The sequence below is a fragment of the Moschus berezovskii genome, chromosome 22 (assembly GCF_049115385.1).
Source record: "Moschus berezovskii isolate FMDL1 chromosome 22, NW_MosBer_1.0, whole genome shotgun sequence".
In the NCBI taxonomy this organism is placed as follows: Eukaryota; Metazoa; Chordata; class Mammalia; order Artiodactyla; family Moschidae; genus Moschus; species Moschus berezovskii.
The window spans coordinates 62572180-62589983 of NC_142481.1; the positions used below are offsets into that span (position 1 = coordinate 62572180).

Here is a 17804-nt window from a genome sequence, read left to right on the forward strand (position 1 = left end):
ATGCTAATTGAGATGGACTGTTTCATTCCCACATGCTTGCTTTTTGTGGAGGATGCAGGCATGTTATACTCAAAAGGAAGCGTTTGGCTTTGGCTACAGCAGCTATCCTAGGTGTTCCATCACTGCTTGCTGAAGTCAGTTTTGGGAATTGACAGTACCTCTAGCCTTTTGGTTCTTAATGTTCTGTTTGACTAGTTGGTTCCAGTGTTTTAATCCAGTGTACACTGTGAGCAGTGCTATATTATAGGGACTGTATTATTTAGTGTGATTGTAAGCAAGGAGCTGAGTTTCACGCTCAGTGGGTCTGTGGTTTGTCTCCTTTCCTGTCAGGTATCAGAAATGGCTGTCTCAGAGCTACCCGGTAACCCCAATGCCGTCTGGACAGTGCGTCGGCACATTGAAGGTAAGCAGCCCTTTCCCAGAGGTCTAAATGAGGGTCCAGGTGCCACTGACAGTAGAAGCTTAAGAGGCTGCATTCATAATACTTCCATGTCACTTCATATACTGGAAACTTTTTTTGACTCAGCACCATGTTTTTGAGGCTCCCAGTCAGGATGCTTTCACGTAGTACGTTTTGTACACATGGGTAAGAGGCACACAGGGTTCATACTCAGTACACACACACTTCAGTCTCATAGATAGAATTGTCATATGTCGGTTCTTTGACTATATTCATCATTAAGGTACTGTTTCCATGTGTTAGAGGTATGATGTAAGGAAAAGTTTTTGCTTCTTCTACGATGTTTTCTCCTGTTGTGTTGAAATCACAGTGAAATTGAAGGTATTCTGGGTATTAAGAGGTTTGTTACTATTCTGTTCAATAGGTGTAGTAGTTGTGTTTAAGGGAAGTGGAGGTTGATTGAAGCAGAATTTTAGCGTGAGTGGAAAAGGAGGGATGGAAGAAAGAGGAAGTATGAGCTCCTGAATAAAAATGGTCACCTCATCCTAAAACTTTGAAAGTTATGCGAAGATGCATATTAATGCAATAGCAGAAAAAGTCTTGTGACAACTGAATCTCAGTCCCTTAGAAATAAAACTCAGTTCTCATTTTCCCTTTGATTCTTCGGGGTTGTAGGTCATTTCTATTCCTAGAGCTCATTTTCCTCTTGTTCCCTCAGGAATGTGAAACTGGCCAGAATACAAAGCTTTTTCAAGAAAACAGCTGGAAATCTTCCTGCTTTTTAGATGCTTTGGTTGTATGGAACAAGTTTAAGGGAGCTGGGAAATGTGTAGGAGGGAAACCTCTTTCTATTAATAGAATACACAGTGAATTTTATCTTCATGTGGGCTTTGGAATCCTATATGAGTAGAAAGAAAAAAGTGAATAGGAAATCAGTAGGTTCATTTTAGCTGAGAAGGTATTTATTGGATGATTGGTTTTAAAAGATTTCCCCAGTTTTGGTATTGTCTTCATAAAGTGGTCATAAACTGGTCAGTGTTGATGTTCATCTTTAGCTTGGGGGCTGGTTGATATGAAGGCTCTTGAAAATTGCCTAGACTGTTTGAATAGAAAGAGCCTTTGTGATAAAACCTAGTGTGCTCCTTTTTTTGGTCTGTTTTTTGTTTTAACTTATTAAACTTTATTGTAAAATCGATTTAGACTTGCAGGAAAGTTACCCCTCATTTTTTTTGAAAAAGGCTGAAAATCACAATTGTTGACTGTCTCAAGGTAGAGCACATAAGTAATAGAGACTGAAAGCTTTGTCTCCCAAATCTCAACCCAGTGTTCATTTGACTGAATCTGGGTCATGTTGGTTTCCTAGGGCAAGTTCAGTATTCTCATCCTGCTGCCTTGTAATTAAGATAGGATTCTATTCTCAGAGCATGTGTCATCTAAAAAATAAGTATACAAAACTATTGTGTGTTCTGATATGATGAAAGGCACATGTGTGTTGCCAGGAGGGGTTAGAGGAGAGGGAAGAGGCATGTGTTTGAGAATCAGGAAAGGCTTTTGGGGTGATGTTTGATAAGTTAGCAATAAGCGGTGTTTTGCATGATGGAACGTGTAGCTAAAATGTTTTCTCCTCTAAATACCAAAATGTAGGAAATTATTAAATCCTGATAAATTTTACTCTTTAGGAACTATAATCTGGGTTTTTACCCACAAACGAGGTCAAGTTCTCTCGATTCCTTCTCTTTCCAGATTTACTAAGTTACTATTGCACATGTCCACGCATGCTGCAGTCTTCCAGGCAACTACTAACCTTGGCTGGTACTTGGTGATGCACACTACCAATACCAAGCCTTTTTTTCTCTTCCACAGGTGGCTGGTGACGGTGCTGATCACCACAGGTGTGTACCTATCGCTAGGGTCTACCGTGGGGTCTTAAGAGTTTACCCAGGGAGAGGGAGTTGCGCAAAATATTGAGGCTGCGCTGATAGCACCTCTCAGGGTAACTGCAGTCTGCTGTCCATGCACTGTAGATGTGCACACCCACCTGCCAGTGGGTTAAATAGTCTTGAGACGGGAATCACTTCTCCCACAGAATGCAGAACATAGGATTGATTTGCTTCCCATTAAGCCGAAAGGGCTTGTAGCTAGAAAATCTTAACTTCATACTCTCCCTTGCTGTTTTTATATGTTCCATGTGTAACTGAAATATTGGGCCCTGGAGCAAGCCCCTGCTTTTTTCTTTTGAGTCGAGTGAGGCTGAGGCAGGACAGTACTGAGTAGTCTGAATATGGAGTTAGAATGGGGTGTTGGAGGCCTCGGTCATCTCGGTGGTAACTTACTCTTCCTCCTGGCGTGGGCTTCGCTGAGCCTGGGGTGCTAGAGCAAGAGAAAGAAGGGCGCATCCCCTCTTCTGTGGGCTGTTTCCGCAGTGCTGAGACAGAAGTCCCACTTACCGGAGACAGAGATGCAGTCTCATACTCTTTAATAGATTCTTCAGTGAGATAGGAACTAATAGTGCTTTATATGAAACTTGAAACCTCTGGAAGAAGGCAACATAGACTTCATAGTTCATTGGCGTTTGCCTTTACTCAATCTTTATTTTGTTCTCAAGTCCAGCTTTTCACCTAAAACCTGTCTAGGACCCAAGAGCTGCTATCTGCTTCTGGTTCTCCTGGTTGTAGAATGGAAAGGGTAGATGTCTCAGTGTGCTTAATATTCATAGGGAAGGGGATATTTGCAGCTTTCAGATAGCAGTCATTGCTCTGCTGCTTGTTGAACTGCCCAGCAAACGTAAGACCCAGACCACCGAGCATCTCTTTATTTGTATACCTGAGCAGTCTGGGGCCTTGAGTCAGAGTGAGGAAGGTAAGGACGCAGGCTGCTGCTTTTCCTCACTGCCCTCAGTCTCCGCATGTAGGTTAAAAATGTGTGGTTTCTTTTCTGGAGACCCTCCTTCCTTGACTGAAGGAAGAAGCTGAAATCCTGGCCGGTTTTAGCCCTTCATTGTTTGGCTTTAATTCCCTCTGGCATAGCTTTTGAGACAGAAGGTTTCAGTGTTGAGAACGTGGGAAAGGACACTATATAATGTTAAAATTAAGCAATTCCTGTTAACTTTGACACCAGAGATTTCCAGTTTAAAAACAGAGCTGCAGTAAAGCTTTCAAGTTTGGTGTTGCTTAGAGACTGGTTTTATTGTAAGGTGTAAAGACATCCACTTCAGGGATGGCCATGTCTGTACTCAATATTTTAAGACGATGAACAGTACAGTTTTACAGAGCAATTTTATAAGGTGTCCCCAGGCATGTGAAATAATTTAAAACTAGTTATCTGCTTGTCCAGTGTTACTTCATGTGCTTTGAAAGTTGAACCATTCCTCTGGATTCCTGGTGTAGCCATTAAGATTATACCCATTGGGGAAGATCTGTGATTCTTGCCTGTCAGCCACCCATTCAGTGCACACGTGTAATTGAAGCAAAGTTTTGCAGGACAGTTCAGTTCAGTCACTCAGTTGTGTTTGACTCTTTGCGACCCCATGAATCACAGCACTCCAGGCCTCCGTGTCCCATCACCAACTCCCGGAGTTCACTCAAACCCATGTCCACAGAGTCGGTGATGCCATCCAGCCATCTCATTCTCGGTCATCCCCTTCTCCTCCCGCCCCCAACCTTTCCTAGCATCAGAGTCTTTTCCAGTGAGTCAACTCGTCGCATGAGGTGGCCAAAGTATTGCAGTTTCAGCTTTAGCATCAGTCCTTCCCATGAACACCCAGGATTGATCTCCTTTAGTACTCAACCCTTAATAAATTATAAATTATATTTATTTCTATATGTATATATTTTAAAATACTGATTGCCATCTACTACATTGATTTTACATCCTGCTAATTCAGAATGTTACTATAGGTCACACCAGTAATACTGAGTTGGTTAAAAGTTTGTTCAGATTTTTCTGTAAGATATTACTGAAAAACCTGAAGGAAATTTTTTGGCCAACCTAATTCGTTTTCATCTGGCCCCTTTTCTGTAAAGAACACTAATTCTGGTGAACTTAGTAATCTTAGTTTAGCAGAACCACCTTTGGAGCAATCAGAATCTAAACTGTGTCCTTGATGTGAGTGGGATTGACCAGACCTATGGTGCTGGGCTCTGACAAGGGCTCCAGCAAGCTTTCATGCTTCTGCTAAGAGTGAGGTGCCACCCGAGTCTGCTAACTTGTCTGCTTCTCATTCTGTCCCTCGCCTGCCTGTTTTCCGTGTGAAGGGGGCAGGAAGAGGAAATTGAACAGAAAATTAAAATGTAGGGAAATCTCAATTCATCTTTCAAAAAAATGAATGTACATTTATTCAGCATTTATCAAGCTTTATGCCAAACACTTTTCTAGGTTTGGGAGACAGACACAAATTGTTTTATGTTGTGGGGTGGAATGTGTAGGAAATAGACAGCTTTTAACTATGGGATGTACATGAGAAACTTTTGGGGTTGCTTGTATGCCTTTGACCTCTTTTCAGAACTGATTGGTATTTATTTATCCAAATACATTTTATTAAATGGAAAGCAGATTTTAATTGGATTGCTTGTGACCACTGAACCATTAGGATTTTAAATATGAAAAGCTAGAGAGGTCAAGGACTGACAATATACGCTACCTCCCCCCTGCCCCCACCCCTCTTCCTGGTTATCCAGTGTTCTTACATCATTCCTATTGGGGCATCCTAGGATTCTCAGTTTCCAACTCCGTATCCTAGGATGACTTTGTCTCATGGAGGCTAAAATAGTCACTGTTTTATTCATTAGGTCTTATGTTCTTATGTAAGATTCTTTCAGAAAAAGAGGGAGACCTTTTTTGGTTATAGGGAGTATCTCTTAATGGATTGTGACTGGCATCTGAAAGAAGCTCTAGCTTCAATACATATTGAATTGAATACAAAAATATTGTAGTATTCAAAATTTCCTCTTACTTGGTCCTCTTGCATTTTTCTAGCAAAGTTCTCAGGAAAATATTAGTTTTCCAAGGTATTAGATGTGGGCATGTGTACTCTATTAAGTGTTCAGCCGTTTAAGCAAGCAGAGTGTATCTGTAGGCTGTTATGACCATTAATTATCTTTTGGATCATCCTATGTTGTTTGCCACATGAGTGTGATGACTCCACATAGAAGAAGTGCCTTGGAAGGCTTCTGAAGATAATGCTTAGTGTGTCTCATTTGGCTTTGTAGCTAATGAATTCTTAGCTAACCAACTTCTTTCTTCTTTTTCCTTTTCAGATGAATTTGATGCCTACATCATTGTGTCTTTCGTGAATGCCACACTGGTATTGTCCATCGGAGAGACTGTAGAAGAAGTGACTGACTCTGGGTTTCTGGGCACCACCCCTACCTTGTCCTGTTCCTTGTTAGGGGATGATGCCTTGGTGCAGGTGAGGATTCTCAAGAGAGCTGCTTACCTGCTTCTCTTACTTTGTCCTTTCTCTCACTTCATTGTGGTGTTGGTTGCTGGGTTCACATTAATGAGCTTTGAACTTCTTTGAAATGAACGCTGTGAAACATGAACTTCTTTGAAGTTAACTTTGCCTGGGAGCCCTAAACTTTTTTTGTTATTGACCCAACTGGTGCTTCAAATGCAATGCCTCTAGATCTGACAGATCCGATGATGTGAGGGTCATGCTTGTGACCACTAATCACTAAATGGCTAAAGTCAGGGTTTTTTCTCTTACTGCCTCTAGGTGTATCCTGATGGGATTCGGCACATCCGAGCAGACAAGCGAGTCAATGAGTGGAAGACTCCTGGGAAGAAAACAATTGTGAAATGTGCGGTCAACCAGCGACAAGTGGTGATTGCCCTAACAGGAGGAGAGCTGGTCTATTTTGAAATGGATCCTGTATGTTATTTTACCGTTCACTGTGGGACTTAGTGTAGGGTTCAGAGGTGAAGATGGGAGCTGCAATCCAGGTGTCTAGATTATATATTCACAAGAAAGAGAAATGAGGGAAAGTCCTTTACTGGGAGTTGGAGGGTATACATTTTCATGTCTTTAATTCTTAAACTGGAGTTATGAAATGCCATCTTAGCAATGAAGTGCTTTTTCTGACCTTCACACTATTTTCCACCAGATATTTGCTATGTGTTTAATTTCTGCAATCTGATTCAGTTTCGGAAAATTTTGTTTTATATATGGAAGGATAGGTATTTTTAATTATACTCTCAAGAAAACTCTGGATGTGACCAACTTGTATAGTGTAACTGTAGCTATGATTGAAATGTTTTGTCTCTAACTGCCATATTTGAATTCTGTTTTACCCTTGAGTCAGATAAACTGATATATTTTCATTTCCTGAGAGGTAGGTTGGCTTAGGAAATTTGTGGTGCATTATTCACTTCATGGGAAATAGATGGAAAAACAGTGGAAACAGTGTCAGACTTTATTTTTTTGGGCTCCAAAATCACTGCAGATGCTGATTGCAGCCATGAAATTAAAAGACGCTTACTCCTTGGAAGGAAAGTTATGACCAACCTTGATAATATATTAAAAAGCAGAGACATTACTTTGCCAACCAAGGTCTGTCTAGTCAAGGCTATGGTTTTTCCAGTGGTCATGTATGGATGTGAGAGTTGGACTGTGAAGAAAGCTGATCGCCGAAGAATTGATGCTTTTGAACTGTGGTGTTGGAGAAGACTCCTGAGAGTCCCTTGTACCGCAAGGAGATCCAACCAGTCCATTCTAAGGGAGATAGATCCTGGGTGTTCATTGGAAGGACTGATGCTAAAGCTGAAACTGCAATACTTTGGCCACCTCATGCGACGAGTTGACTCACTGGAAAAGACTCTGATGCTGGGAAAGGTTGGGGGCGGGAGGAGAAGGGGATGACCGAGAATGAGATGGCTGGATGGCATCACCGACTCTGTGGACATGGGTTTGAGTGAACTCCGGGAGTTGGTGATGGACAGGGAGGCCTGGCGTGCTGTGATTCATGGGGTCGCGGAGAGTCGGACATGACTGAGCGACTGAACTGAACTGAACTGATACTTGTCAATGCATATACAGTGAAAGTAAGAAATAGATTTAAGGGTCTAGATCTGATAGATAGAGTGCCTGATGAACTCTGGACGGAGGTTCGTGACATTGTACAGGAGACAGGGACCAAGACCATCCCCATGGAAAAGAAATGCAAAAAAGCAAAATGGCTGTCTGAGGAGGCCTTACAAATAGCTGTGAAAAGAAGAGAAGTGAAAAGCAAAGGAGAAAAGGAAAGATACAGCATCTGAATGCAGAGTTCCAAAGAATAGCAAGGAGAGATAAGAAAGCCTTCCTCAGCGATCAATGCAAAGAAATAGAGGAAAACAACAGAACAGGAAAGACGAGATCTTTTCAAGAAAATTAGAGATATCAAGGGAACATTTCATGCAAAGATGGGCTTGAAAAAGGACAGAAATGGTATGGACCTAATAGAAACAGAAGATATTAAGAAGAGGTGGCAAGAATACACAGAAGAACTGTACAAAAAAGATCTTCACGACGAAGATAATCACAATGGTGTGATCACTCACCTGGAGCCAGACATCCTGGAATGTGAAGTCAAGTGGGCCTTAGAGAGCATCACTACGAACAAAGCTAGTGGAGGTGATGGAATTCCAATTGAGCTATTTCAAATCCTGAAAGATGATGCTGTGAAAGTGCTGCACTTAATATGCCAGCAAATTTGGAAAACTCAGCAGTGGCCACAGGACTGGAAAAGGTCAGTCTTCCTTCCAATCCCAAAGAAAGGGAATGCCAAAGAATGCTCAAACTACCGCACAATTGCACTCATCCCACATACTAGTAAAGTCATACTCAAAATTCTCCAAGCCAGGCTTCAGCAACATGTGAACCGTGAACTTCCAGATGTTCAAGCAGGTTTTAGAAAAGGCAGAGGAACCAGAGATCAGGTTGCCAACATCCACTGGATCATGGAGAAAGCAAGAGAGTTCCAGAAAAACATCTATTTCTGCTTCATTGAATATGCCAAAGCCTTTGACTGTGTGGATCACAATAAACTGTGGAAAACTCTGAAAGAGATGGGAATACTAGACCACCTGACCTGTCTCTTGAGAAACCTGTATGCAGGTCAGGAAGCAACAGTTAGAACTGGACATGGAACAACAGACTGGTTCCAAATAGGAAAAGGAGTACGTCAAGGTTGTATATTGTCACCCTGCTTATTTAACGTATACGCAGAGTACATCATGAGGAACGCTGGGCTGGAAGAAGCACAAGCTGGAATCAAGATTGCTGGGAGAAATATCAGTAACCTCAGATATGCGATGACACCACCCTTATGGCAGAAAGTGAAGAGGAACTCAAAAGCCTCTTGATGAAAGTGAAAGAGGAGAGTGAAAAGTTTGGCTTGACGCTCAACATTTAGAAAACGAAGATCATGGCATCTGGTCCCATCACTTCATGGGAAATAGATGGGGAAACAGTGTCAGACTTTATTTTTTTGGGTTCCAAAATCACTGCAGGTGCTGATTGCAGCCATGAAATGAAAAGACGCTTACTCCGTGGAAGGAAAGTTATGACCAACCTTGATAGCATATTAAAAAGCAGAGACATTACTTTGCCAACCAAGGTCCGTCTAGTCAAGGCTATGGTTTTTCCCGTGGTCATGTATGGATGTGAGAGTTGGACTGTGAAGAAAGCTGATCGCCGAAGAATTGATGCATTTGAACTATGGTGTTTGAGAAGACTCTTGAGAGTCCCTTGGACTGCAAGGAGATCCAACCAGTCCATTCTAGAGGAGATCAATCCTGGGTGTTCATTGGAAGGACTGATGCTAAAGCTGAAACTGCAATACTTTGGCCACCTAATGCGACGAGTTGACTCACTGGAAAAGAGTCTGATGGTAGGAAGGATTGGGAGTGGGAGGAGACGGGGACAACAAAGAGTGAGATGGCTGGAAGGCATCACCGACACAATGGACATGAGTTTGAGTGAATTCCGGGAGTTGGTGATGGACAGGGAGGCCTGGGGTGCTGTGATTCATGGGGTCGCAAAGAGTCGGACACGACTGAGCGACTTAACTGAATACTTGTCAAAGGTCTCTTGATTATCTTGTCAATAATTTTGCTTGCCATTTGCCTGTAGAGTTCAGTCTTGGAACCTCAAGTAGAGAAATTCTTGGTCATCGATTATAGTAAGAGTGAGAGGAAGCAAAAAAGAACTTATTTAGCAAGCCCCCTTTCTTCTCTAGGCTCAGGAGTTGGGGATGGGGTGGCGTGGCCTGTGACCTCTCTCTCTCTTCAATCCTGTAGTCAGGACAGCTGAACGAGTACACAGAGCGGAAGGAAATGTCAGCAGATGTGGTGTGCATGAGTCTGGCCAACGTGCCCCCTGGAGAGCAGCGGTCTCGCTTTCTGGCTGTGGGGCTGGTGGACAACACTGTCAGGATCATCTCCTTGGACCCCTCAGTGAGTGTCACCCTCAACTTCAAGGATCTTCCAGTTCGAACCTGAGCACCTGGCCCATTCTTGATGTCCCTCTCTGAAATCAGCTGTGCCGGGCCCTGAATCGACACTTCTGCTGCTTCTGATTCTTGTAGCAGCACACCTCAGGAATCTTTTGCAGTGCTTTAAAATGACTGATCCAAGACTACTAAATTTTCTTTGGCTTAAGTCCTGATTCCCTTTTTTAGTTTAAACAAACAAAAGCAAAATCCAAGACTATGTTTACAGAAGAGAGCCTTAGATGACTTTAAAGAGGTACCCTTTGCTTATTTAGTTTTACCATTATCCATTTCTACAAAAAAGCGAAAGCCCAACCCTCTCCAGAGCTTGTTTTAAGGTTTAGTTTTCTAGTGACCCCATACCTGTTGAGAACTCATTTTCAGGTTTTCTGTGTCCACGAAAAAGAGCTGTTCTTCACTTCTAAGAATTAGATTTTTCTGGGTAGGTTTTTTCCAAAGTTGGTCACTTGCTGTATTTTATTTTCTCTTTCCTCTTTAGGACTGTTTGCAGCCTTTGAGCATGCAGGCTCTCCCGGCGCAGCCTGAGTCCTTGTGTATTGTGGAAATGGGTGGGACGGAGAAGCAGGATGAGCTGGGGGAGAGAGGTTCTATTGGCTTCCTGTACCTGAATATTGGACTGCAGGTAGGAGACGCAGAAACTCACACTCCTGGGGTCAGGGCACCTTTTGCTTCATGGCTGCTTTGTTCAATGCAGGTGTTTTCTGTGCTGGTGTTTCAGTTACCCACCTTAGGAAAAGTCATCAGTTTTGCTCTCTGTTCCTCTTCTTTTAGCTCTAATTTAGAAGAAATCAGTCCTGGAAAAAAGGGTTTTATAGAGTCTGATAAAATTGCTTAGCAGTGACTATTTGGGGGCAGAACTATATCGCTTATGGTTTTCACAGTTTGCAGTTTGCGAGACTATAATCCAGTTGTCCCTCAATGTCCTTGGGGTTGGTACCAGGATCTCCTTTGGATACTAAAATCAGGATCCTCAAGTCCCTTATATAAAATGGCATAATGTTTATATATTCTCATAACCTTTAATTAAACCATCTCTAGATTACTTACTTAATGTAAGTGCTACATAAATAGTTGCTGTACATGTGCAGCCAATTCAAGTTTAGTTTTTATGGAATTTTCTGTCTTTTTTTTCCCCCTGAAGTATTTTTGATCTGTGGTTGGTTGAATTGTGGATTCAGAATCCAAGGATACAGAGGGCCTCACAGTTCATGATGGGCTCCATTAGCAATAAAGGACTCCTCCGTGTTCCCTGTTGTCAGAGCATCTAGGCTCTTCATGGCATGAAAGGCAAGAACCCAAGAATCACAGAGTGTCAGGGGTTTTGACCATATCCTTTTTTTTTTTTTTGCCTAGCCCAGGAAACTTTGCTTTCTAATTTTACTTCCTAATTTAGAAACTCTCAAACATGCCCAGGAGTTAGACTAATGAAATGAACCTCCATGTACCTATCACCAGTCATCAGCATTTTGCCTCCTTCCTCTTTAAGGCAGATCCAATATAGTGTCATCTATAAGGACTTGAGAATGTAGCTATAACAGAGGAGTGTGTGTGTGTATTTTAAAGCTTTAATATTATGCTTAACAGAATTTAAGTTCCTTAATATCATCTGATACCCCCATATTCTCATTTTCTCCATTTTTTTTCTATTCTGAAAAATGTTTTTACTTTTGGTTCTACTCAGAATCTGCATAAAACTGTCCAGTTTTTATCTGCTTATCTTCTTACATTATTTCATTGCATTATTTATTTGACTGTGTCAGGTCTTAGTTGAAGCATGTGGGATCTTGTTCCCTGACCAGGGATTGAAACCGGGCCCCCTGCGTTGGGAGCAGAGTCTCAACCACTGGACCACCAGAGAAGTCCTCACGTTTCTTTTAATAACCGTCTCAGTGTCAGACTTTATTTTTTTGGGCTCCAAAATCACTGCGGATGCTGATTGCAGCCATGAAATTAGAAGATGCTTACTCCTTGGAAGGAAAGTTATGACCAACCTTGATAGCATATTAAAAAGCAGAGACGTTACTTTGCCAACCAAGGTCCGTCTAGTCAAGGCTATGGTTTTTCCCGTGGTCATGTATGGATGTGAGAGTTGGACTGTGAAGAAAGCTGATCGCCGAAGAATTGATGCTTTTGAACTGTGGTGTTGGAGAAGGAAGACTCTTGAGAGTCCCTTGGACTGCAAGGAGATCAATCCTGGGTGTTCATTGGAAGGACTGATGCTAAAGCTGAAACTCCAATACTTTGGCCACCTCATGTGAAGAGTTGACTCACTGGAAAAGACTCTGATATTGGGAGGGATTGGGGGTGGGAGGAGAAGGGGATGACAGAGAATGAGATGGCTGGATGGCATCACCGACTCGATGAACGTGAGTTTGAGTGAACTCCGGGAGTTGGTGATGGACAGGGAGGCCTGGCGTGCTGTGATTCATGGGGTTGCAACGACTGAGCGACTGAACTGAACTGAACTGAACAGCTTGTTAAAAAGAAACAAGATCATTTTTCTTGGGGAATTTCCTCCTTCCCATCCTACGCAATGTGCTGGCCTCTCAGGAAATCACACTATAATTCTTCCTCACCCCCAGGGTAGAGCGCGTGTTTCTGATTCTGGATGGTGCATCCAGCTGTACTACTGCTGCCGTGGGGACTGCATCACCAATTAACAGGTGCCACTGTCTTTGGGGGCTTCCCTTCTGGCACAAGAAAGTGCTCCACACACATCTGGAACATTCTTGCTTCAGACTGGAATAAGCCATTTCTTTCAGGATTCATTTTTTTTTTTTTTTTAAAGGAAAGTGGTATTTAGAAACCACAATAGGCATGGGTATATTAATCTGTACATGTGTCTTAAAATGTAAAGGGTCTAACATAAAGGGTCAAAAATTTTAAGGATATATGGTGAAAGGAAACTGTTTTTCACTTAGTAAATGCTCAGTAACTATTTGAGTCAGTGGTTTAGGAAAATGAATGAATGGCTAGCTGATGACTATATATTTAAACCACCTAGTTATTTTCTTCCAGCTGAAATAGGGTAGCTAAAGAAGCTTCCATCATGGGTAGGCCTTAACCGCCTCTCTCGTTTTCATTAGAATGGTGTGTTGCTGAGAACTGTCCTGGACCCTGTCACTGGGGACCTGTCTGACACCCGCACTAGGTACCTGGGGTCCCGTCCTGTGAAACTCTTCCGTGTCCGGATGCAAGGCCAGGAGGCAGTAAGTAATGAAAGGGGCAGAGAGTGTTTTTGGATGTTAGTGGCATCACCTGAGCCCTGTGGTGTAAAGCTTGCTGTCAGTAATTCACCAGTGTTGTAGTTAGTTTGTTGGACATTAGCTTTATCTTGATTTGGTTCCTTCATGCAGGAAATCTTGAGTCCTTTAATTTAGAGCTTAACTGAGGTGCCATGGCACTGTGCCATGATTAGGTTATAGGTGAGTTTGAATATTGATCCCTTCAGCCCTGAGGCTGAGCAAATGGAGTGAACAGAGAGTTAGCTGGAGACCTCCCATGTAGGATGCCACTACCTAGGAGTAACCTGGAATAGGGATTGTGACTTACTGTGTAATGTGAAAGAGGCCAGGAGACATTGCATTCTTTGTAGTTAGGAACATCAGTGTTGCTGAGTGCCCTGCTTGTTCTTTACTTGTTACTGCAGTTGAGTTCTTGCAGCTCTCCGGCTTTGTGTTAGTATTCTCACTTTACACACATTGTCCGGGGCTCGGGCATTGAGTGATTGCTGTGTCATCTGGCTAGTAGCCAGCACTTTTAGCAAATACCAAGCTGTATTAACTCTTCTCTAGACCTCTTTTTCTTAAGGTAGCCTTTTAGGTTTCTTAAATTCCTTGGGATATTTCTCACGCTGAAATCTGGGGACAGGGTAATTGGGTTAGTATACCATGTTTGTTTGGGCTTTTCCCCAGCTTAATGGAGATTTTTTTATTTCCTCAGGTGCTGGCCATGTCAAGCCGCTCATGGTTGAGCTATTCTTATCAGTCTCGTTTCCATCTCACGCCCCTGTCTTATGAGACCCTGGAGTTTGCCTCTGGCTTCGCCTCTGAACAGTGCCCTGAGGGCATTGTGGCCATCTCCACCAATACCCTGAGGTGAGAGAGCCTCACAGCTGAAGCCCCGTGAGAGGCTCGCGGAGAGTCAGCTCTGCCCTGGGACCGGCATGTTGTAATTGAAACCTTCATTGGCTCGGGATTTGAGTACCTGGAGCCAGGTTTCAGTGTGTGGGAGTTTTAGCTTCTATAAAGACTTTGAGGCCATGTTTTCGTATTTGGCAATGTAGTTCAGTCTCTGAGATGTAAGATTCTTGTTTTCCAGGGCCGTGCTGTTGAATCAGTGTTACAGCAGGTGTTGTTGGATCACTGATTGTCTTTTCTCACTGTGTCTTGCATTTGCAGTGTTATATCTTATATATTGACCTCAAAATTAATTTAGATCTTTTCTGGTTGACATATTATTTATACTGATCACATTGGAGTGATCACTGTCTGTATTGCAAAATAGAAGATGACCTAGTCAGTTCTGACTTTGTCAAATTTTGGTGGTTGGTTTTGTTTTCTTTTTTAACCCTTTAATGTGGTTTACCAATGTTATTCACATGTTCTAGTTAAAACTATTGGTTGTTTATAATGGAACTCTGGCCTCTTGGTATATCAATCACTTATTACTTAGTCAGGTGAACTCCCAGATTTGTTTGTAGAAGCTTTCAGGAACTTTATCATCACCGTTCTCTCTGTTTTTAAGCTTCAGCATCTTTGGGTACCTTTTGCTCCAGCAGAATTGTTCTCCCTACACACCTCCCTATGTTCCTTCCTGGTTTGTTATCTCTGCACTTGTTCTTGGAATGCTTCTCACACATCTCTACCTGTTAAGTCTTAGCCTCATCCATGGGTTCTTTAGTTGTTTTATTAACGTGTGTGATCTCCTGGATTCCTATAAATTTTGACAGTGCTGAAAATTTTCAAACTTCTTTTTTTAAAGCAGTAGAGCTTCCCCCACCAGAACAAAATCAGGGAAGGCTGCTGTGTGCTGTGTGTCTTGCATGTGAAACATGTAAGCAGAATTCTTGGGAACAGTTTAAACACCACTGGTCATCGTACTTACTGTCAGAACCACTCACTTCCACTGTTGACTATTAGGAGTAATGCTGCTGTGAACACTCCTGTACAAGGATCTATTTGTGTGTATATTTTCTTTTTTCTTGGGTGTATACCTGCAAGAATGGAATTGCTAGTAACTGTTTTAACTTTCTGAGAAACTGCTATGCTGCTTTCCCAAGTGGCTATACCATTTTACATTTTCATCGGTGAGGTATACTGGGTTATTATTATATTTATTGGTCTTTTTATTGTTGAATTGTAAGAGTTATTCTTATATTCTGTATACAGTTGTCTTATCAGATAACATGATTTGCAGATATTTTCTCTTTTTTTTTTCTTGCAGAATGACAGTCTTTACTGTTTAGCAGTTGATTTTTTTTTTTTTAACTCACATGTTGGTAAGTTCAGTTCAGTTGCTCAGTTGTGTCCGACTCTTTGCGACCCCATGAACCACAGCACTCCAGGCCTCTCTGTCCATCACCAACTCCTGGAGTTCACCCAAACTCATGTCCATTGAGTCAGTGATGCCATCCAGCCATCTCATCCTGTTGTCCCCTTTTCCTCCTGCCCCCAATCCCTCCCAACATCAGGGTCTTTTGAAATGAGTCCGCTCTTCGCATCACGTGGCCAAAGTATTGGAGTTTCAGCTTCAGCATCAGTCCTTCCAATGAACACCCAGGACTGATCTCCTTTAGGATGGACTGGTCGGATCTCCTTGCAGTCCAAGGGACTCAAGAGTTTTCTCCAATACCACAGTTCAAAAGCATCAATTCGTCAGCGATCAGCTTTCTTCACAGTCCAACTCTCACATCCATACATGACCACTGGAAAAACCATAGGCTTGACTAGACGGACGTTTGTTGGCAAAGTAATGTCTCTGCTTTTTAATATGCTATCTAGGTTGGTTGTAACTTCCAAGGAGTAAGCGTCTTTTAATTTCATGGCTGCAGTCATCATCTGCAGTGATTTTGGAACCCCAAAAAATAAAGTCAGCCACTGTTTCCCTATCTCTTTGCCATGAAGTGATGGGACCGGATGCCATGATCTTAGTTTTCTGAATGTTGAGCTTTAAGCCAACCTCTTCACTCTCCTCTTTCACTTTCATCAAGAGGCTCTTTAGTTCTTCTTCGCGTTCTGCCTTAAGGGTGGTGCCATCTGCATATCTGAGGTTATTGATATTTCTCCCGGCAATCTTGATTCCAGCTTGTGCTTCTTCCAGCCCAGTGTTCCTCATGATGTACTCTGCATATAAGTTAAATAAGCAAGGTGACAATATGCAGCTTTGACGTACTCCATTTCCTATTTGGAACCAGTCTGTTCCATGTCCAGTTCTAACTGTTGCTTCCTGACCTGCATACAGGGTTCTCAAGAGGCAGGTCAGGTGGTCTGGTATTCCCATCTCCTTCAGGATTTTCCACAGTTTATTGTGATCCACACAGTCAGAGGCTTTGGCATAGTCAATGAAGCAGAAATAGATGTTTTTCTGGAACTCTCTTGCTTTTTCGATGATCCAGTGAATGTTGGCAATTTGATCTCTGGTTCCTCTGCCTTTTCTAAAACCAGCTTGAACATCTGGAATTTCACAGTTCACGTATTGCTGAAGCCTGGCTTGGAGAACTTTGAGCATGACTTTACTAGCGTGTGAGATGATTGCAACTGTGCGGTAGTTTGAGCATTCTTTGGCATTGCCTTTCTTAGGGATTGGGATGAAAACTGACCTTTTCCAGTCCTGTGGCCACTGCTGAGTTTTCCAAATTTGCTGGAATGTTGAGTGCAGCACTTTCACAGCATCATCTTTTAGGATTTGAAATAGCTCAACTGGAATTCCATCACCTCCACTAGCTTTGTTCGTAGTGATGCTTTCTAAGGCCCACTTGACTTCACATTCCAGGATGTCTGGCTCTAGGTGAGTGATCACACCATCGTGATTATCTGGGTCGTGAAGATCTTTTTAATATAGTTCTTCTGTGTATTCTTGCCACCTCTTCTTAATATCTTCTGCTTCTGTTAGGTCCATACCATTTCTGTCCTTTATTGAGCCCATCTTTGCATGAAATGTTCCCTTGGTATCTCTAATTTTCTTGAAGAGGTCTCTTGTCTTTGCCATTCTATTGTTTTCCTCTGTTTCTTTGCACTGATCACTGAGGAAGGCTTTCTTATCTCTCCTTGCTATTCTTTGGAACTCTTGCATTCAAATGGGTCTATCTTCCCTTTTGTCCTTTGCTTTTCGCTCCTCTTCTTTTCAGAGCTATTTGTAAGGGCTCCTCAGACAGCCATTTTGCTTTTTTCGTTTCTTTTTCATGGGGGTGGTCTTGAACCCTGCCTCCTGTATGATGTCACGAACCTCCGTCCATAGTTCTTCAGGCAGTCTATCAGATCTAGTCCCTTAAATCTATTTCTCACTTCCAGTGTGTAATCATAAGGGATTTGATTTAGGTCATAGCTGAATGGTCTAGTGGTTTTCTCCACTTTCTTCAATTTAAGTCTGAATTTGGTAAAGTATTTGATTTATGTCTTCAAAGAAATGAACCTTGCTCATTACCCCCTTATAGTATTTTGGGTATTTATGGGAGTGGAATGTTGTTTAGTTGCTAAGTCGTGTCCAACTCTTTTCTGACCCCATGGACTATAGCCTGCCAGACTCCTCTGTGCATGGGATTTCCCAGGTAGGAATACTAGAGTGGGTTGCTATTTCCTTCTCTAGGGAATCTTCCTGACCACAGGGTTCAAACCCATGTCTCTTGCATTGGTAGGTGGGTTCTTTACCACTGACCCACCAGATAAGCTCTGGAATGTTGTTAATCGTAGTCTTTT

General features: G+C 42.3%; 1 protein-coding gene across 2 annotated transcripts in view; it reads left to right on the top strand.

The window, feature by feature from the left end:
- Window positions 1-17804, top strand: part of SF3B3 (splicing factor 3b subunit 3) — a 41951-nt gene that overhangs the window by 17309 nt on the left and 6838 nt on the right. For both annotated transcript variants that reach the window (XM_055413171.2, XM_055413173.2), the window contains 7 exons: window positions 331-403; window positions 5656-5807; window positions 6114-6269; window positions 9677-9832; window positions 10367-10510; window positions 12975-13097; window positions 13831-13985. In XM_055413171.2, coding sequence (XP_055269146.2) covers window positions 331-403; window positions 5656-5807; window positions 6114-6269; window positions 9677-9832; window positions 10367-10510; window positions 12975-13097; window positions 13831-13985 — 959 coding nt within the window. The remainder of the gene's footprint in view (window positions 1-330; window positions 404-5655; window positions 5808-6113; window positions 6270-9676; window positions 9833-10366; window positions 10511-12974; window positions 13098-13830; window positions 13986-17804) is intronic.